Raw genomic sequence first — 20,604 nt, 5'->3', positions numbered from 1 at the left:
CCATTTATGCTTAAATATCTCATCTGAACCCCAAACATTCTTTGAGTTCGGTTTTCAAGCGTGCGGCGATGAAAAATGCACCATAAAACGTGCCAGCTACTGCATAAAGACCTGAAAATATTGCAGTTGAAAATAGAAATTGTTATTGAAGACGTTGTTTCACTTACTTTCAATCTTCATCATAATTTTCCAACGAAACGAAACAAGTTGCACAAGATGTGTACGACAGCGTATGATGTTGTTATTTTGAGTGGTTTATAAGACAAGTTTTGTTGGTGAAAGTTGTTGTTGTGCATGGTAATGTTGTTGCTGCTGTGTTGCCATGCTCCATTGACAAAATTGTCCATAGATCAATGAGTCTTGTGGTCAACTCTTGTCTTCGGCCTTTGAGGGATTTGCGGCTCAGGTTTTTAATGGCTTTGCAGAGTGTTTTGGAATGGAAAACTTGAAGAAAATGTTTTTGAAATATATAAAATATAACACTGTGATATTCCTTTGCCACATATGTGTGCTCTAATTTCTTAGCTTGAACAGTAAGTAAGGCAAATAAATTCTAATTTATTGTGACAAGCCACTTAAACCCATTTGACATGGACAAATGTGCAGAATTGTTTTCCCTGCTCTCTTTCTTATTCCCATCTTAATTTGTATAATTCCCGTGTCTGTGCCCATCTGAATCATACAATTTATTATAAACAATTTTGCCAATGATGAAAAATTCAAACTCATGACACATTTCACGCCGCCATTTCTAGCGAAGAATTGAATCATCGCCCGAGACAAGAGAGCAATGAAGAGCAAAGACCGTCTCCGACTTGATTATGCAATTCTTTCAGTTACGGCAGAAGAATTGCATGCACCAACAGTTTTTCCCCCTCTTCAACTCTTCTCTCCACTGCCTTGTTTTATCTACACGAAGTTCATCAATTCAACTAGGAAATTAAACTTAGCCAGAAGCCCAGAAGAAACCCAACTCAGTCGTGTAGAAAGAATGAGACTCTGGTTCGCGAAGAGAGGGCCTTGCAGGGCGGTAGGGAGCATCGGGAAGACTGTCTTCGTCGGTTCTTTTGTTTTGTTTATCTTTTTGCAAGCGCACATTTCCTGCATGAAATACAGAAAAATTCTTTATGGTTTTCCACCATTCGCCGCCTTTGTTTCCAGTCGATTTCTTGCTCTGCTTTCTGCATCTCTCATCTCTGTGTGGAACCCATCCAAATCCGAATCCCAAACAATTACCTTTCAATTTGTTAAGAATTGTGCTAAAGGCCATCGCGATACAAAAGAAGAAATCATTTGCTGAGCTTCTATTTTTTGTTTTTCAACTATTATTTTTCTGCATAATTCATCTAAACGCTTGGGGGGAATGGAAATTCTTTTGTTTCTTCGGTGAACTCTGCTGGCAGTTCAAGAAACTCATTTTTGGAGAAAAAAGAAAGAAGTTCATGGGGGACAATCTGTTGGGAAGAGATCTGCCGAAGAATTGCTCCGCTTATAATTATGCAAGGGGAATATCATAATGGGATTGCTATGGGAATAAAAAAAATCGTTGAAGGGTGCCTTTGAGAATTAGAATTTCTTAACTTAATTTGTTTATGTAGTAAAGAATATATACGGACTCAACTGCAATAATAACTACAATGATCTACAATCAAAAAATACGATTTCAATTCTATTAGTGACAAAGTGTGTTATATAAGTAAACAATAAAAGAAAATATCTTGAAAATTAATTCAATTTAAAGCCACAAATATTTCCGAGTAAATTTATAATGTACCTATGTATAAAATATTTTCTTTAGTCGAAACCAAGCCTAAATATGCCCAGAAAAGTGCCTTAAAGATGACTGGAGAGACAAAAACGTAGCAACACAAAAATATCTGAATTATGTGCCTTCGAAACAAAGACAAAACAGTCTTCCCACCCAAATGAAAAATCACAAAACAAGAAGTAAAACATCAAAGTGCGAAAATCAAACCAACCAAAAACCCATCCCAGCCAGTGCCACGCCCCAGCAAGACCATTTAGCCAATTAGGGAGCAAATTAAGCAAAAATAAAATAAAAAGTAAATCATGAGTAGTCAACCTGCCAGCCAGCCCGATAGCATCGACCTAGCCTATGACATGTGGGCGGGCCAATTCGAGTTCGTAGGACCCACAAATCAGCAGAGCAGCAAGAACAACAACAATAGCAATCTGAATAACAACAAGTGCAGGATCGGAGCGCAACAAAGCCGGAAGCTATCCACGGACAGTCTGGAGGATCTGAATCTGAGCTTCAACACGAGTGCCTCGCAAAATCCGCTGAGCAACGCCTACAGTTTGGGAGTCACTGGCGGAGCTGGCAGTGACTACTGTGGCTTCGGCAAACACCCGCCAATACTCATCGATCAGGAGACCTTCCTCAGCCTGAACCCAGCGGACTTTGAGGACATTGTGCCATCGAATTCGGAGCCCTCTTCGCTGGTGTTCATCGAAAACAAACTGGAGACGAACAACAACAGCCTCGAATCGAACAACAATAATCATATCAACAACAATAATAACAACAACAAGATCTACAATTTGGAGAACCTGACAAGTAAATTCAATAATAAAACGAATAATACGAACACCAACGGTTTCAAATTGGAGAACCTGAAGAATTTCAAGAACAAACTACTCTGTGATTTCGAGGATACCAACGGCGGCGGCGGCGGCGGTGGAGGTGGAGGAGGAGGAGTCGGCAGTGGAGGATCAGGACCTGTTGGCATGATGAACGGGGCCCTCAGTGCCGAGATTTGCGATAATCTCAACGAGCAAGTAAGCAGTGTTCCACTAATTCCCCCGAATCCGGGGGCTAATTTCATGCAAAAGTTCAGGGTTCATTCGGGGGTGGTGACGCCCCCCATCTGCTTGTTTAGCTCGCATGTCACGACAACTGATATACAGTATATGCGGCCTGTCAATAATGTCCAGTCCATTCACTATAAATAAGCCGCAATTGGTTGTAATTTGCTTTAGTCTAACTTTGAATTGCCTAAGTTCAACTGTTTAGTTCGGTTCGGCGGTGGGAATACCGACTTGACATTTTAATCAATTGCTACTGGAAGGCTTCGGCATAAGTAATATGCTGGAAACCAACAGAAAATTCCATTCAAAGTATCGATTAACTGCAGGAAAATCACAAAATTACCAAGATTTTACGCACATTTAGCAAGAAAAACATATGTTTTGTCGTGAGTTAAAATAGAAAATGTTAAAAAAATAAAAAACATGTTTTAAAACAAATTCGACATTCAGTTTTCCCAACCAAAGGCTTCCACCTTTTTAGAAAATTGTGTGTTTACGATTTCCTTGACTTATTTACCTTTCTCAACGTCAAAACTGGGCCAAAAATAAGATTTCAAAGTCGAAGAACTTGTTGTGTTTGCCATTAACAATTCGCCAGACATCTGCTAACAATAAACAAAAATACACTGTAGTTTTCGTCAAATGAGATCATCGGTCACAAGTCATCAGCGAGAAAAGAAAGGAAAATCGGAACAGAGATTTTGAGAAATTAGTTGACGGAGTCAAAATTAATGATACAAAAAACTGTAACAAAATTGATGATTAGCCGTGAGGGGAAAATGTGTCAACGAAAGTAACAGAGCCGTGAGCTTATGTGGTTGGAGGAAAAAGTAATGAAGACCCAGGGAACGTCAGTTTCTAAGGCGATTGCTCTAGTTTGAGGGCAGTGAAAGAAAAGAATCTTCCGTGAGGCACTGATGCAATTCCCAGCATTTTATGCAACCAATTATAGAGCTCATTATTCCCAGTGGGTCTACAAATGAGGGCCCAGAGATTGGGAATATACGCCACTGCACTGGAGGTCAGTTCTTCGCCTCTGAAAAGCGATAAACCTCCGGCGGATGCTAGATTTGTTTACTATACTCGATCCACATAAGCTATGGGGAAACCTCATTTGATAAATGAAACAATTGTAGGGCTTTGTATCGCCGGAGGAGGAAGCTGTGAGCGTGTGTTGCAAGTCAAGATTTTCCTTTTGGGGTCAAAGCTAATGCCGATAATAATGTCCGAGTGCTTCCAGTTTTTTCCAATTGTTTTTCATTTCGTTATTTACGAGCTGTTAACGAGATAACTGGAGCCAATGAAAAGATTGGGATGGGAACGTTTTAAAACTCTCAAATAGCTTTTAGTTCTGATACTTTTATTTTTCATTCAGAAAAAATGCTCAAATTAGCCCTTGATATATATAGAACAATAAAATCAATTAGCGTTTGACTTTTACATGCTGCAACTAAATGGTTTACGTTTTAGACACTTTGGAGCACCTTCAGGGGGCCAAAACATCTGTTGCGTATTTCCGCACTTGCCATTACAAATTTCCCATCATTCAGTCGCACCTGTCGTGCCAACAACTTGTCAAAACGAGACTGGAAAAATCAAAGACCCTCTTAAAGGTCGAGTCGCATTAATGCCCCAGGAACACCTTTTACAGGCAGAAGAAAGAGGAAAGTGACAAGCACAAGCAAAGCGTATTTAAAAAAAGACGTTACCAACTTATTTTTACCTAGTGTTTATAGAGTATTTTATTTAGAGTTTTATTTGGTTTCAAAGAGACTTTCCTAAAAATATATATCCTGATAAAAACAAGATCAAAGGAATTTTTATCACTTTAATTTTATAACTTGTTTAAGATTCTTTGTTATTAGAGGGTCATATTATAGTTCTGCAAATTTCTGAAAACCATTTTAAGATTCTTTCTTATCATAGTAATTAGTTCGGCTCTATAAAATTGATGGATCCATAAATAAAAATCATTGCAAAGTTCTGTAGTTCTATTAATGATATAAACACAGGGTATTCTTTAGGCTTAGCTCTTTTCTCACAACATTCTTTCATGTTTCTATATACAACTCCTCGTCACTTGTTACTCAATTTGTCTTACACTTTTATTGTTTTCTCTTTAGGCCCCTAGCAGCCTTTTATTTTTACCACTTTTTTGCTGTCGTCGCTTACGTTTTGACCAAACGGTTTCTGAATGAGAAGCGACTTTTGTTTGGCTGCTTTTTTCAGCTTCTTGGTCTTTCCGTACTTTTTTTCGGAAGAACCCGGTAGACATTTAATTTAAATTCTAGTTTCTATATAATATGCCTAGTGTTTTGGCATGGTTCATTGTACACATACCGAGCCCCTAATTAAGACCCCCCCATATCGTTGACTCAGCGGGCTTGTTCTCCTCTCGGAACACTTCTCACTCTCTGAACATTTCTCCATTCCTACGATACGGCCCTCTGTTGTTTGTTTTTGGCGGGGCCCTAGGCCCATTTTTCAGTGCTTTCCGCGCCGCCTTTGACGTCGATTGTGTGTCCGTGTGTCCATCGTTCTTCGGTGCCCTCATCTCGATCGAATATACAGTGCCGAACTCTCTGTGAACCCAGCAAAAATGGTCAACTGCGAATTGTGGCCAGCAAATTGCATTTAATTAAGCCTAATTGAACCCTCTGCCGCACAGTTTGACAGTCGTTGGGTGGCGACCCCGACTGAAGGCCGCTTGCAACTGCTAATTGAACTTCTCAATTGACATTTCTGAGGGCATTAATATTTGGAGCGCTGTGGGCGGAAAATCAGGGAGAGGTGGTGAAATTTAATTAGCAGGAATCCCGCTGCGCTGTCCATTATTAAATGGGTTTTACCAAGCCCCGCAATGAATTCAGGGGTGGAAAATCGCTTTAGGTTTTCGCCATTGTTTGTTCAAGTAATAGAGAAGTAAAAAATATTATTAAAAATATTTTAAAAATGTGTGAGTAATTTAATTATATTTTTAAAACATTGTTGCCTATACTTGTTACAAAAAGGCCTTAAAATATATTCCAAATTCAGCAATTTCACCCTGTTTATTTGCTTGATAACAAAGCCCGACGACATCCTGTAGTGCTGTCATCTTGCACATTTCTTATCGCCTCAAGCAGGCAACCGACTCATGTTCGAATCATCTGTTTTTATATATTCCCTATGTGATTTTTAGATGCGCGGGCGGCTCGTGAGTAATTGCGCAAAAAGCAGCAGCCAGCAAATCTTGAATGGCGAAAACAGATTTTTCCACATGCCAGCGAATAGTTGGCCAAAACTTGAATGCAAAACACTGGCACAGTGTGTGTGCGTATCTTTTTACGCCTTCTGCTAAAGTGTTGGCCCATGGGGCGTATGCTTAACATTTATGAGATTCATATGGGCAAGGCATGCCAATAGCACTGGGCAACCAAATTGGGATGGCAGATGTGTAGGAAATGGCATTTAAGGCGCTCCTCGAGGGGAATGTTTTCTTTAAAAAAATGAATGTTGAGCCACAAGTTTCGTTATCAACATATTGTTAGCTCTTGTTGACTGGTGTAATTAACAGCATTTTCAGTGAGTTGTCGTTGTCGCATTGAGAAGAAATAAGCGAGCCGCCGCCAGTCTGCCTCGACCATCAACTGAGCAAAGACTACGCGGCGATGCAGAAATAATTTGAATTTTCGCAAGCCTGCCAGAGATGAGCATTCCTGAATAATGTGAAAAAAATATATAGACCAAAGTATACACAAAGTTGCACACCATATAGATATAGGCAAATGTATGTGAAATACCCCATGGCTGATGTGCAGTTGGTGAACGATCTGCTCCTCGATCTGCGGCACATGAAAAACGATTGTGTTAGTCGATACACGAATCTCAGTACTCGAATATAGACTTATCTGTTTCCCTCTCTCTCATTATACTTACAGCTGGAACTGCTGCAGCGCAAGGTGGACGATCTGTCGGATACGCAGAATATAGCTGAGGATCGGACGACCCGCACCAAGACAGAATATGCTGTGCTCCAGGCCCGATATCACATGCTCGAGGAGCAGTACCGAGAGGTTAGTACAAGGGCTTATTAAATATGGGTGATAAAGTGTGTCTCAAGTTTATATTTTAAGTAAACGCTTCCAATCAAGAGTACGCTTTCCAAAACACATCAAAAAACTGTACAAATTTGTAGGCCTTTTGCTTATATGGATTTATTTTGTTTATGCATGCAGAAAAAGTGTTTTAATAGAAAGGGTTCTGAAAGAAGAGATTTAAGTAGAACGGCTTTCAATGGAAGGGTATATAACAAGGAATATTAAGAAACATTAACCGACTTATACATTTTATTTGTTATTACTGTGTGATAGTGTTTCAAGAGTCGCTTTATAAAGAACAATACCTTATATGAATAACTTTAAATAAGATTATCTGTTTTTCAACTTTATTAATGGGAAATCACGATTCGTAAGATATAATGGTCTACATGATATGATATTAATCTTATGTTTTCCTCAACCTTCCAGTCGGAACTGCGTGCCGAAGAGCGTTTGGCCGAGGAGCAGAAGCGGCACCGCGAGATCCTGGCCCGCGTGGAGCGCGAAGCCTCGCTGCAGAACGAGAACTGCCAGATGAAGATCCGGGCCACCGAGATCGAGGCTTCGGCGCTGCGGGAGGAGGCCACCCGATTGCGTGTCCTGTGCGACAAGCAGGCCAACGATCTTCATCGCACCGAGGAGAAACTGGAACTAGCCCACGATCAGATTAGCGCGCTGCAGCAGGAGGCCGAGGAGCAGGCGCAGGCCCTGCGCCGCCACGAGCAGGAGAAGAAGTCCGCCGAGGATCTGATGGTGGAGCTGGGCAACGAGCTGCAGCGTGCCCGCGAGGAGAGCGGAGCCCGGGCGATGCCGACCACGTCGCCGGAGAGCATAAGACTGGAGGAGCTGCACCAGGAGCTCGAGGAGATGCGCCAAAAGAATCGATGTGAGTTAAGGTTCTGAGACTATTTTGACCACAAAACTTACCATTTTATTGTTCTCGTCCAGCACTCGAAGAGCAGAACGAGGAGCTTCAGGCCACGATGCTGACCAACCAGGCCACCATGCTGACGAACGGCGTGGAGCAGGGTCGCCATCTGCTGAACGGCACCCTCAACAGCTTGGCCCAGGAGCTGGAGGAGATGTCACAAGCCCAGGTGTGTATTTGGAGCCCACCTGCAATGTCGCCCGCTTCCGCTTTTAGTGTAGTCCAATCCAATCATCCCCACACCCACAAAAACACAGTCTAGAAGCCAAGACCAAGAGCACACGCACAGTCACCGCAAAAGAAAAACTGATGAAAATGCTATTAGAAACCTACAGTTTAAAAGCCTCCTAGTGTCCGTACTGCCCTGCGTTTACTATAAAATATTCCCCCAATCTGCCCACATGTGTATTTAAATTGACATTTATTGTATTACAGGATTCTGTGGATTCAGCCACATTAGCATCCTTAAGTCAGGTAATGCTTCAATCACGCTTCAATCAAAAGCCACAATTAAAAGTGAACAAATAATAAAACACGGTTTTGGAGCCACTGTGCACGCATTGCAGTTCGACTTAAACTAAATTTGACTTGAAACTAATGTTGGTTCATGGTTTTCTAATTTATCAAACTCATAATGGACATGTTTTCACCGGGTCAACTCTCTAACATTCATTTGTGTATATAAAAACTCAAAAATCTGTTTATTTTCCATGTTTTTTGTGTCGACTACAATTTGAAGAAAATACTTATGAAACCTATGTCTTACAGCTGCAACAGGCCTTCCAGGAAAAGGAGGACGAAAATGTTCGGCTCAAGCACTACATTGATACCATTCTACTCAACATCGTGGAGAACTATCCCCAGTTGCTGGAGGTTAAGCCCATGGAGCGGAAGTAATGCAGCCAACCGGAAGAACAAACCAATCCCTAGGCACTCGATAGAGTACCACAACCACCTATCATTAACTAAAATGAATAAACTAACAAAACCATACTGTATGTTAACTTTTTAAGCTACACTCTATACATGTATTTATGCCTAACTTAAGTCGTAACTTATTTTATAACAATTTAATGTAGTTTTTTAAACCAAAACAACACAGAGAACACAAAGATTGCATGTCAAAATGATGAAAAAAGTCCTTAATTCGATTAGAGAATGTTTTGTAAAAAGAAAGTCTTAAATTGTGTACGAGTAAAAGTTTATTTTCCCTCGTTTCTAGTTTGAGTTTTGTATAGTGCGTGTTGTCGATCCCTAAAGATATTACTTATAAATATTGTTAGATCCTAAGTCTAAAGAGCTCGTTTAATCTTTACTGAAATGGAACCCAATAATTTATTGATAATTGCTGGAAAATCTGATTGCGAATGTGTGTATGTATGCATTAAATGAGATTTTATGAAGTGTTAACGTTTGGTAGGAGATATTTTCCAATTTTGTTAAGGCAGCTAAGAAGGTTTTTCCATATTTCCTATCTGTTCCATATTTGTTTTGTCTACTTATAGACCCTTCTTAGTTCGCCTCTAAAAGTAGTTACAAAAGATCTATCAAAAAATTTGCGTTTATGGTATGGACAATCCCAGGATACGAAGAAGGAGATTTAGTTTGATGAGGATCGAAGGAAAGCAATTATCACTAGAAGCGAGTTATTCAACTGAGAACTTATATCTTAACCCACAAACATATGTCAATGTATAGCACAGTTAAAACTAATCATACTCTGCATATATAACCCAACATGTAATGGACACAATGTGCAAACAATTAGGGACAGCACATGAACAGGTGTCCCCTAGGAGCTCCAAACGAAAGCGATCCCTAATAGTCTAAGCAACAGAACAACTCAAGCGGTCAACCATAAAATAGTTAATGTAATATCCAAGAAAACTCGAGAGTCGATGTGAAATCGTTAATCAAAATTTAATTGCCTTAAATGGAAGTTTTTTAAAGTGTGTTAAGCCCTAGATAACTCTAACAAAAAAGTCCAAACGTTTAAACACCTACTTAATAGTATGGAATTTTAAATGTAATTTACCAGATGCAAGTCGCAGAATTTGTATCAAAATAAAAAGAAGAATATTTTACAAACAAAGACCCGCCTTTTTTGACTGGCCAAATGCTAATTGTGCGAAACCCGTTCACGGCAATGCACATAAATGTTTTTATTTAATTTATTAAGGAAGCCTGAGGTAGAGAACGGGTTTTGTTGCGTAAGATCTTTTCAGTTGTAACTCCCTATATAAGCCGGGTTATGCAACAGCCAAGGACAGAGAAGACATTGGAGTTAAAGTTTCGAGATGTTTAAGCCGTGTTATCCTTTGGCCGCAGGTGAGCAGCTGAATATCCTTATCGATTGGAACAGCATTGACTTTAATTTTTTCCAGTGCTCCTGTGTTTCGTCTTCGCCACAGGGCAGGTTGTGCCAAATGCAGAAATCGGTCGGATTACCATCCAAGTGCCGTTGCTGTCCAATGGAAAGCCCGTGATCGTGGCCGGTCAGGATAGGGAGGAAGTGGCCACCGTGGAGGAGATCAAGCCGGGAAAAGTCCATGTTGTCCAGGAGGTGGTGGTACCGCCTACAGTAAAATCGGATAACAAAGTTCGCATGGTCAGATCTGTCTCGAATTCTGGACAATATAATCAAGCGATTCCCAATCGAGGAATACCCAACGATGGCATCCCCAATCCTGGTATTCCAAACCATGGAATCCCGAACCCAGGCATCCCCAACCACGGAATACCCAATCGAGGAATCCCAAATGATGGTATCCCCAATCCTGGTATTCCCAACCATGGTATCCCAAACCCAGGCATCCCCAACCACGGAATACCCAACCGAGGAATACCCAATGATGGCATCCCTAATCCTGGTATTCCTAACCACGGTATCCCGAATCCTGGCATCCCCAATCACGGAATTCCCAATCCTGGCATCCCCAATCCCGAAGCCTCCGAGCTTATGCCTGTCGTGGTAATGCCACCCAGCCCGACCACCACCGCACCCGCATCCGCATCCGCATCACCATCGGTGGCCAAGCGAGTGCCAAGCAGGAATTGTCTCCATCTTCTGATGGGAGGCATGACAACCATGTCCCCAGCGGGCATGACGACCATGACGCCTCCACCGATGGAGAGCTGCGATGAGCTGTGCACAAAGCTCGAGTACACGCCAATTTGTGCCCACAATGGGATCTGCGTCCATGAGTTCGCCAATCAGTGTGTGATGGACACATACAATTGCAAACACCGGGACTCGGCTTTCCGTGCAGTGGATGAGGATGTCTGCAGGCTGGGAGTTTGTATGAGGCGGTGCAAGAAGGAGGAACTGAAGCCGTGAAGTACCTCAAACTAAAAATATTAGTTTTTAATCACCACACTATCATTTACATATGAAACATAATAAACAATTACACATACTTCAAATTAGCTAGCACTTTTGTGCATTACCTTTCTATTTAATTAATGGTTTAGTGATGAGTAAGAAAGTGTGAATGAAAAAGACTCGATTTTTTCTTTCTTATTTGCCAGTCATTCGACATATTTTTTTTGTATGAGTTTAGACGGTTTTTTTTTTAAACATTATGGCATGGTATTTCATAAAATAAAAATAAAAAAATTATTCAGGCATTTCATATTTGTCACAAACTATTTTACGGGAATATGCTTATGGAATTAAAGTATTAAGGCGATTGGGAAACAATGTGTTGTTTGACGTTGAAATTTTAAAAACTCCTATTTACCCACATTATTTATCAAAATCGGCACTTAGAAACAACAAGAAAAAGAAGATAATTAATGAAGTATTGTCAACGCCGTCAACACTTTCAGAATAAATGCAACACTTACTAATCATTATTGTGAAAAAAGACAAAAAAGAGTTTATTGTTTTTAATAGGTTGTTAAATATTTTGTCCGTGCAAAAAATATAATTTGAAAGTATTCTCCCAGAATTCATAAATATAAAAAAATTTGTTACACTTTAAGCAGAGCTTCAACCGAAAATAATATTTATTTTTAAGAAAGGATTTCTTTGTCGTCATAAATTTGATTGGTAGGAACCTATTGGGAGAACATAAAAAATATAATAAAAATAAAATACATCTTCTTCATTTTAGTTTTATTGCATATTTATTCCACAACCTATCAACCGAAACCCTCCTCACAATCCAAACTCCCTGAGATCTGCCTCCTTGCAAAGGGGCTGCCAGTCCTGCATGCATCGATGGTCCTCCACGGTCTTAAACATCTTCTGGGGATTGCGGCAGTTGTAGGCTGTCATGGCACAGTGGCTCTCGAACTTCAGCAGACATTGTCCATTGCTGGCACACACAGAGGGATCCTTCTCGGCGCAATAATAGTCACATTTATCCTCGACCTCAGCCGCATAAACCCTTTTGCCATGCTGATCAATGCTCATACTATTGCCATTTGAAACGGGCACCACTTTAGCGGCAGTAAAGGCAACAAAAGCTGTAAAAAAATGTTTTTGTTATGATAAAATAATTATTTTTTTGGTTTACAAAAGGACGAACCCAGGAAGAATAACGAGATGAGCTTCATTGTTGGTTTTTGAGGTACCTTCGGTGGAAACTGTTTGTGTTTATTTTTGCTGCGTTTACCTTGCTGTTTTCGCAGCAACTGTAAAACTGTTGAATTTGCCACGGACTGGCCACGATTTTATATACCCATCGGATTCCTGCTGATAAAAGCTTTTGGTTTCTGCTGCTGATGCTGCGGTCTGTCCTTCCTGATTCCCTGCATAATCCCTTATTTTAACACCTGCCAGGGATATTAAATTGCATCATCATCAGCGGCATCAACAGCTTTGTCTGTCATTTTTATTCTTATCTGCCTTGTAATTAAACGGCCAGCCTGGTTAAAAATACAAAAGTCTGAAATACGAAATTTGCATATTTATTCACTGAAAGGAAAAACATGATTAAAATTCAAGAACGACATTTAAGAGCAATTTTGTCTTTAATTATAAATTCATTTTTACTTTAATTTTAAAGTTCCACGTTCCTCGCCTTTTAAAACTGTTTTCAACCTTATTTAATCATAACCCTTGTACTTGAAAGCGTTATATTATTTTATTTTAGTTTATGTCTTGACTTGAAAAGAGAAATCTGGCCATCGCGATCTAAGACTGTTTTTTCTTAGTGTAGTTAGAGTTTTAGTTTACATTCAAAGTTTCTGCCGCCTAAAAGTACGCTTTGAATTGTTACCAGTTTTTGTTTATTGCGGAAAATTCCGAGTGCTTGTTATAATGGGACTTAGATATTTGTTACTCAGTGAAAAATGCACGATACAATAAAATATTAATTTGTTATTAATGAGAAAATTAACTCTCTTTAACAAGATGAAAAGAAGAATTAACTAAAGATAATATATACAAAATATTAATAATGTAAAACATTGTTGATCTAATTTTTTCAATTTAAAATATTTAAAACGAAATCTTCCTTGCCTTTACCTTGCGATCTAATTGGCACATGATTAATGTTAAAAAACCTGTAAATATTAAAATAACTTGCAAATTAAATGACTTGTTTTTGCATAATACACTTTGTATCACCTTAAACAATTTGTGGATACTCTCCAAATATTCTTCATAATTAACTTATTTTAAAACGCCACTTCCAATCATAAAGTTCCATAAGGAAGCGATTAAAGATCTGTGTGAGAGGTATTCCCAGCTGTAAGACGAGTCTTTCCCAGCCCGTTCTCCACCTCCTTCAAAGTGCGAGTCTCGGCTCACTGGTCCGTTCAAGCGCAACCAAAAACCTGTTAGCATCTCGTGTGTTGAGAATTTAAATAAAAATCAAATAATAACATGAGCAAATGTTATTAAACAAATCGCTTGCAAGGCTGGTGACGTTTAAGGGAGCCCGCGAAAAGCCTTTATAAGGTGACAACATTTTTTGGAGAAGTCACAGAACGCCTTTGGGTGTCAAAAAGAAACGCAATTGTGGATTATCTGAGAATCATGAAATTCCTTTTGGTTTTAGGTAAGTATAGGATCAATTAAAGTAAACTTAAAACTTAACAAAAAAATCTGCCAAACTCATAAGTTGAATGGATAATATAAAATATATTAATATTAAAGAATCAACAAAATATACAAGGATAATAAGGATAATAAAAAACACTTTAAAGCAATTAAATTAAATATTAAGAATATTGCAAAAGTGTCAAGGTTTTTCCAGTTAATATATTAAGAAGGCATAAGCTTGGTAAACACTTTTGTGTTGCTTTTTAAACTTATTAAGCAAATAAAAGTCAATCTGAAAAATAAATACCTTCCATTTCGTAGCCATCCTGTCGCTGGGACAAGCCGCTGAGTTGCCCCAGACCACGGAGACCGCAACTACAGCCGTGACAGAGAAACCCCAGCTGCCCATTCACATCCAGAACCTGATAACCAGCCACATCAATCATGTGCTCCAGCATATAAAGAACAAACCCCAGGACTCGAACACACTGAGTGGGCCCGTGGACTGGAACGGGAGTGGGAGTGGGAGTAAGAGTGGGACGCCAGTGGTCAAGCCCCATCCAGATCTCCTTCCACCACTGGCACACGCTGGTGATGTCCTTGCCACTCCCCCTGCCGACTCACCAGCGCCTTCACCTGCGCTGCAATCTGGCCTACAGCCGGTGCAAGCTGGCCATCCACAGGTGAAGATTACCAATCACCAGGCCACCGGCACGCTAATCCATCAAGGACGACCAGTGGTTCAGAATAAGGTGGTGATGCGACCGGTGGACCAAGTGGTGCTCTCACATCCTGCTCAAGAGCCCATCAATGTGGCCGAAAAGCTGAACAAGCTGCAACAGCATGTGACCAAGGTGATGCAACAGGCTGAGAAGCACATTCCCTTGGCTGTCAACCAGGCCATCAAGCAGAGAAAGGAGCAGGAGGCGCAAAAACTGAAGGAACAGGACAAAAACAAGGAGGACAAAGATGATCACAAGGATCCAGAGCCCACTGAAGCCAAAATAGGCCGTGCCCTGGTAATTCCCGATAAAGTCTCCAGCATTGACAACCAAGTGCATGCCCACATCCCCCAACTGATTGCCCAGCATCGCGAGGAAATGGAGCTGGGAAAATGCAATTTCCAGTGCCCCAAGGCAGCTCTATCTATCTGCGCCAGCAATGGCAAGTGTGTGGTCAAATTTCCAGGACAGTGTGAGCTGAGTCAGTGGAACTGCTTCAACACCAAGAATGGTAATGCCTATTTGACAGCTCCAAAGGGTCTAAAGGTAATAACAAAAAACTATTTTTTTCTTGCAGTTTTCCATCAGGTTCACGATGCCGAGTGCCAAAACACCATTACTTGCTATAAGAGGGATATGATGTAGGCGATTCCACAGGGAGTCTGAGCAATATTCCAACGAATTTACATAACATTTCCTGAAAATTGTGTACTAACTTAAATTTAATTCGAAATAAAGCTAATTATAAATACGATAAAATTTGATTTAATTATTTCAAAATAAGCCATTACTAAATTTAGTGGCTCCCATATACTGTTAAAAATGTATACCTCATTAAAACGTATTTGAAGAATAATATTTAGCATTTTTTTTACAATGTACACTAGCCATCTTAGTATAATATTTTTGCTCTCCATTACAGCTTTCTCTATTTTTTCGACCCATTTCCCTGCCATTTCCTGTATCAGAAAAGAAGTTGTTTCCTTAACATTTTATCTTCACTCTCGCCACACTTTCCCACTGGGACACCGAAATATCCCATCTGCTTCTGGCAGCCAAACGATTGCGCGGCAATCATCCAATTTGTCAAAACGGCTTATTAACGGATTTGGTTAAGAGCCGCACGACGAGCGCAGCGGAGTTGGCTCAAATAAATGTCATTATCATTGATTTGCCAATACAAATGCCACAAAACAGACAGCGATGGGGATGGGGATTGGTAGTGGGATTGGGATAGCCTGGCTTTCGAGATTGGAGCTTGGCCAAAAGCGGAATCGACAGCTGGGCACCGACTTGGCCAGCATTTTTGCCGCGGCTTATCACTGAAATGTTGCCACATGTAGCTGGCTGGTGGCGAGCGGGATTCCCGAATCGAGACTTGGACCCGTTTCGAGTGTCAGACCTCCGGGCGATAGAGCTGCCGCAAATGGTCTATGCAAATTGCAGCTACGACCAATTAAAAAGCACTTCTGTTAGGCTAACGGAGTTCAAGGGAAGTTCACAAATGGCTTGGGGATTTCTCTTGTTATCTCCGAGAAAGATTGCTATCTCGTTGTGGGCACCCATCAATTCCGGCCACCTATATTTTACATATATCCCAGCATCTACATGGTAGGTTTGGTCAAGACCAAGAACACATTGCAATCGAGCATCCCCAACTGTTAACTATTCGCTGTAGCAGGCGAAATCTACGACATCTATTCGCCTTTTGGGGCCCATAAATTTTCCACTTTTCCATCCGCAATCCCCCGGGAGATCTGCTGAGTCCAGAGACCCCTTCGCTGGATTCTCCGCCGTGTTCTACAAATGTTTGACTTAGTTTCGCCCCATCTGGCTGCCTGCTGCGTGTCTGGACGGCTTTGCTCTGTTTTTGGCCAGGTCCGCAGTGCCACGCATGCGTCTTGGCCATTATATGGCCATTCCGCCGCCGAATTCCCCTGCACTTCGCACAGTGCTGGGCAAAAGAAAAATCCGTTAACTCTGCCGCTCGCTTATCTCAGCCAAATGCTTTGGTTCGGCTTTGCCTTAGCCACATTTATTTCTGGCCAACGCACGGAGCAAAAAATCGTAGGTAAAGTTTAAAAATAAAAATACATTTTAGTATTTTTGATTATTAAAGCACTGTTATTCTAGTAACTAGTTCTTACTGAATTTAAAGAAAAAAAGTTTGAGTACTTTATTTCGAGGACAAAGTATAATTAAACATATTAAACTGTAATTTTTTTTAGGAAATTTAATTTATTTTTTTGCAGTCTAGCAACTTTTTTTTTAGAAGAGTATAGGATTATATCTATTTAGTTATTTTAGCCTAAAATTTTTAAGTTGCTTGAAAGAGTAAATAAATTTTTGTAGTATTACAGAACCCTTGTTTGTACAATTTTGTTTAGTTGAATAAAATTGAATAATAAGATAGATATATAATACATATTTCATATTTTTTTATTTTGCTTTTTTTTAAGACAGTTTTTTTGCAGTGTGTGTAGGCTGTCTCTGGTTAATGCCAAATGCGTGAGCTGTGGGCCGTGCCGCATTTGATGGCTTGGATAGCCTCTGCTCCAACCTTGCAGCTTCTGCTCCTGCTGGCGATTCTGAATCTGCTCCTTTGGTGGACTGCAGAGCAGAGCAGAGCGGAAATGCAATTAACACTTTGGGCCGTAATTGCGTGCCAAATGCATTTCGTTGGCTCTGTTGGCAGTCCGCATTGGCCATGGCCAGTGGAGGTCGGGAGCTCTGGAGAGAAAACAGGAATATGTAGCTCCTACAAGCCGTCTTGTTTTGATTTGCTTGGCTCATTTGCAAGAAATGTGCCCATAAATCAATTTGCAAACGCTCGTTGACTACTGTCCGCTCTGAAATACTGCTTTGTAGAGCACCTTTCACCATTTTTTTTTTGGATTCTGTGGAGGAGGCTGCTCTGGACTTCAAGTGAAATTTATACTTTTTTGGCCTAACTTTTTTAGGGACTTGAAAAGGTGCTTGTTGAAACCTAAGTTTGTTTTTCTATTTTCACTTAAAGAGCATGTAAAATCGATCTTCTGTTCAAGTAATCCAAAGATTTATAGATTATTTTTCAACAAGATTTATTGATTTTTTTTGCCTACAAAAAAATGCAATTATTTACGACGGGATTCTAGAAATTCATTTTCAGGAAGACGCTACAAAAGTTATTTTCCAATTGAATTTTCCCTGAGTTATGGTATTAAGAAAGACCCTGTTTAATTCTTAACTTGAGCCACTGAACCTGTAAAATTTGGCATTCGTTTTAAATTCTACGAACCATAAATTGGCGCTTAACTTCTTTTATTCTCGGCCAATTATCCGCGATTTCCACGCAAATGCCTACCAATTTGGTAATTCCTGGTGGGAATGCCTGGCCGCAGCACTTCCCGCTTTTCCGTTTCTCCCACATTAAATGCCCGCCTTAACTTTGTATTTCATTTAAGTGAAATTAATTGAGTAATTTGATGCGAAATGTTTGCGACACGCAAAGGAAAAGATGGAAAAAGGTTGTGGGGGGGGGAAATGAAATCAGTTCTACAAAAGTGGGCGGTGGGCAGTGGGCAGATGGAGAAGTGCGGCAGATGCAGATTATAAAATGCCCGACGGCCAGGGCAGTTGAACCGGACTGAAAAGGAGGCCAGGCTACAAAATTTAATATAAAGCATATTAACTTTGATGGCAAATGGCCGTGGGGTTCGATGGAGGGCCAGGGGCTGGGGCAGGGGGATAAGTGGGGGCGGTCTCCGGGAAGAGGGAGGCCTTGGACGTTGTGGGCCCAGTCCAACAACACATGTTTGATGATGATGCGCGCTTTTGAAGTCGCTGGCAGTTAGCCCAACGTGGGTTCCAACCGCCTGACAAGCGTTTAAAAAGGTTTTATTTACACCGAAGTCGGCGGCCAGACCGGGACGGCACTGGGCGTCCAGAGGGAGACAGGTAGCCCGAGAATCAGTCTTGGCCTGGTCCAATGTGCAGCGCAATTAAGTTGCCAACAACTTTGAAATTATGCAATTATGGGTATGAGAAATTGCCTGGAAATTACACGAGGGACTTGACGAACAGCAGCAGCAAAGAAGAGCAATAGCACCAAGAAAAAATATTTATTTATTGAAAATTAAAAATTAAATTAAGTTTAAACAATTTTTTAAACTTCAAACTTAGGGTTTTTCTCCCCTCTATGCTGTACTATAGAAACCATCTAGACTTGTACAGCATATTTAATCAGCTGTGGATAGTAAGGTTTAAAATAAAATATTTGAGAACTATATTAAATATATTATTTAGGATATTATAGGGTGTCTTTTCTTATAAACAAAAAAATATCGAGGATAATCATGCTAAAACTGCACTAAAATAAAAAAAGGTTTTATAAAAATATACAACATATTTTTTGAGTATATTAAAAAGGTATTTAATTTTTTGGTAAATTTTATAATAATGATTAGAATTTTTACTTAAGCTTTTAGTTAATATTGCTTGGAAATAAATTCATTATTGTTTTCATTTTGTCAGCATGTTTTGTTAAGAACCACCTTAAGTATTAAATATTTTTTTTCTGAGTGCCGGAGCAGCTAAAGTGGAGCTTAAAACAGCTCAAGTGGAGCCCGACTCCCGGCTCCCGACTCGGAGCCTACTTGATTATTTATTAAAACGAAAGTTAAACAGCGAAAGGAAGCAATTTTCCATATAAAAGAAGCGAAGTTCGCTGCTGAGGAAGCCTGGATTCGTCGGGCCATGTGTCTATGCAACTTTGTGGCCCCCTCCAGAGCGTAATTGCCATGTTTAAAGTGTGATTAATTTGTAATCATCAAAAAGGCAAAAACAGCCATGTAGAGAAGAGAACTCTGGGGCTCTGCAGCTCAGCAGCTCCGTGGAAGCTCGGCAAATGTTTGCATTTTAAGTTGCCGGGCAGAAAGGCAGAAATGAAACGAAGTCAAAGCAAAAGCCAAGCCAAAAGACAGGAATCGCCTCGGGATGGGAGAAAAGGGGCGGTGGAGCGGCAAGGGGGCGTGGCAGGGACGAAGAAGTGCGGGCCAACAGCGTGTTCTCTAAGTAATTGAGTTTGCTCGCCGAGGCGTTGAAAGTGGCCGAGAATCGGGCAAATCGGAGAAGTGCCGGCTGAGGAGATAATGAGCCAGCCGAGCTATATGCATAATGCTCGGCCCGCACTTATACGATATAGAATCGTGATTAGCCAACACAAAAGTTGGTAACTATTACCTCTTGAAGTTTTCCACTTAAACGGTTGACCGATTTGGGCTTAAATAAGAAGCCCATAATTTACTACTTAACCTTGAATTATAACCTTAAAATATATAAGGTTTGTAATTTGAATTAAAATACAATGGCGACTTTAGAAATATTCAAGAATATGTATAAATTAAGTAATTATTTATTCTATTTTAACTTCATTACCCTTTTGTATAAAAAACTTAAACAACTTCTAACAGTTTGTTTTTCCAATCGAGATATTTTAAGTTCCCATAAAAATGTTGTATTGAAAAAGTTTAAGCCAATGGCGAAGCTAACAATCAATCCAGTAGAAGCTTTTCCCCAGTAAATTCCCATTCACTATATTTAACTTTTAATTATGACCATGCGAGGAAGTGAACGAAACATTCTGTATCAATCGTTTATCGACAAACATCGTGATTGTGGCTCCTGGCATTGCCAATTTCATTAGCTGACAACTTTATTAGCACCTGAGAGAAAGCAAAGCGGATGGTTTTGGCCAAGGCAGCCTGGTAAACACGATTCTCAGCTGGCCACGACTAATTACAGACTCTGGCTCTTCGAATGCATCCAGCAGATACGCGTACGAGACATAAAAGCCAATCGCGAGAGCATTGCCATTAATTAAGCCAATGTATAAATCTCGCATTGCTCCAAAGCCAAAAACCAAACAAAGCAGGAAGCTGGCCAAAGCCATCCTCTCGGACCGCCTGCCGCGCATGCGCAGATCAGAATGGCCATCAGAGCGAGCTTGCCTTATAAAAAGTAGCTAGGAGAAAGGTTCATTAAATTAATTCGCAAAAAGTTAACATAAAGTTATAA

General features: G+C 40.3%; 4 protein-coding genes across 19 annotated transcripts in view; 3 read left to right on the top strand and 1 right to left on the bottom strand.

Annotated features, from left to right (window-relative positions):
- Positions 1-9,928, top strand: part of LOC108034958 (rab11 family-interacting protein 4B) — a 45,698-nt gene extending 35,770 nt beyond the window's left edge. For 6 of the 15 annotated variants that reach the window (XM_017110257.3, XM_050886521.1, XM_017110256.3 and 3 more), the window contains 5 exons: positions 6,750-6,884; positions 7,338-7,794; positions 7,857-8,005; positions 8,272-8,310; positions 8,605-9,928. In XM_017110257.3, coding sequence (XP_016965746.1) covers positions 6,750-6,884; positions 7,338-7,794; positions 7,857-8,005; positions 8,272-8,310; positions 8,605-8,733 — 909 coding nt within the window. In that variant the 3' untranslated portion in view covers positions 8,734-9,928. Of the gene's footprint in view, positions 1-1,798; positions 2,800-6,430; positions 6,678-6,749; positions 6,885-7,337; positions 7,795-7,856; positions 8,006-8,271; positions 8,311-8,604 lie in introns of those variants that run through there. The other 9 variants (XM_017110253.3, XM_017110251.3, XM_017110250.3 and 6 more) reach the window with 5 other exon arrangements.
- Positions 9,929-10,090: 162 nt separating this feature from the next.
- Positions 10,091-11,262, top strand: LOC108034957 (uncharacterized). Its single transcript, XM_017110248.3, has 2 exons — positions 10,091-10,164; positions 10,221-11,262. Exons 1-2 carry the CDS (start codon positions 10,134-10,136, stop codon positions 11,171-11,173), a joined length of 984 nt encoding a protein of 327 aa, XP_016965737.1. The 5' UTR covers positions 10,091-10,133; the 3' UTR covers positions 11,174-11,262.
- Positions 11,263-11,938: 676 nt separating this feature from the next.
- On the bottom strand, positions 11,939-12,528 carry LOC108035656 (uncharacterized). The gene is made up of 2 exons (XM_017111363.3): positions 12,369-12,528; positions 11,939-12,306 (listed from the first exon to the last, which is right to left on the bottom strand). The coding sequence occupies exons 1-2, from the start codon at positions 12,394-12,396 to the stop codon at positions 11,996-11,998; spliced, it is 339 nt and encodes a 112-aa protein (XP_016966852.1). The 5' UTR covers positions 12,397-12,528; the 3' UTR covers positions 11,939-11,995.
- Positions 12,529-13,695: 1,167 nt separating this feature from the next.
- On the top strand, positions 13,696-15,325 carry LOC108035655 (uncharacterized). Of its 2 annotated transcripts, XM_017111362.3 has the most exons (3): positions 13,696-13,844; positions 14,150-15,061; positions 15,128-15,321. In XM_017111362.3, exons 1-3 carry the CDS (start codon positions 13,823-13,825, stop codon positions 15,193-15,195), a joined length of 1,002 nt encoding a protein of 333 aa, XP_016966851.1. In that variant the 5' UTR covers positions 13,696-13,822; the 3' UTR covers positions 15,196-15,321. The 2 variants fall into 2 exon arrangements, with proteins under 2 accessions (XP_016966851.1, XP_043951173.1); XM_044095238.2 differs by having other exon boundaries at positions 14,150-15,325.
- The last annotated feature ends 5,279 nt before the right edge of the window (positions 15,326-20,604 follow it).

The sequence above is a fragment of the Drosophila biarmipes genome, chromosome 3L, assembly GCF_025231255.1.
Source record: "Drosophila biarmipes strain raj3 chromosome 3L, RU_DBia_V1.1, whole genome shotgun sequence".
In the NCBI taxonomy this organism is placed as follows: Eukaryota; Metazoa; Arthropoda; class Insecta; order Diptera; family Drosophilidae; genus Drosophila; species Drosophila biarmipes.
The sequence above is the reverse complement of the archived record's forward strand: the minus strand, read 5'-3'. Positions and strand labels throughout refer to the sequence as shown.

Bases quoted from the DNA above. Each gene is read 5' to 3' on its own strand.
- LOC108035655 (XM_044095238.2), top strand. From the start codon at position 13,823: ATGAAATTCCTTTTGGTTTTAG. The intron at 13,845-14,149 runs GTAAGTATAGGA...TCCATTTCGTAG, and splicing joins GAAATTCCTTTTGGTTTTAG to CCATCCTGTCGCTGGGACAA.
- LOC108034957 (XM_017110248.3), top strand. From the start codon at position 10,134: ATGTTTAAGCCGTGTTATCCTTTGGCCGCAG. The intron at 10,165-10,220 runs GTGAGCAGCTGA...AATTTTTTCCAG, and splicing joins GTGTTATCCTTTGGCCGCAG to TGCTCCTGTGTTTCGTCTTC.
- LOC108035656 (XM_017111363.3), bottom strand. From the start codon at position 12,396: ATGAAGCTCATCTCGTTATTCTTCCTGG. The intron at 12,307-12,368 runs GTTCGTCCTTTT...ATTTTTTTACAG, and splicing joins CATCTCGTTATTCTTCCTGG to CTTTTGTTGCCTTTACTGCC.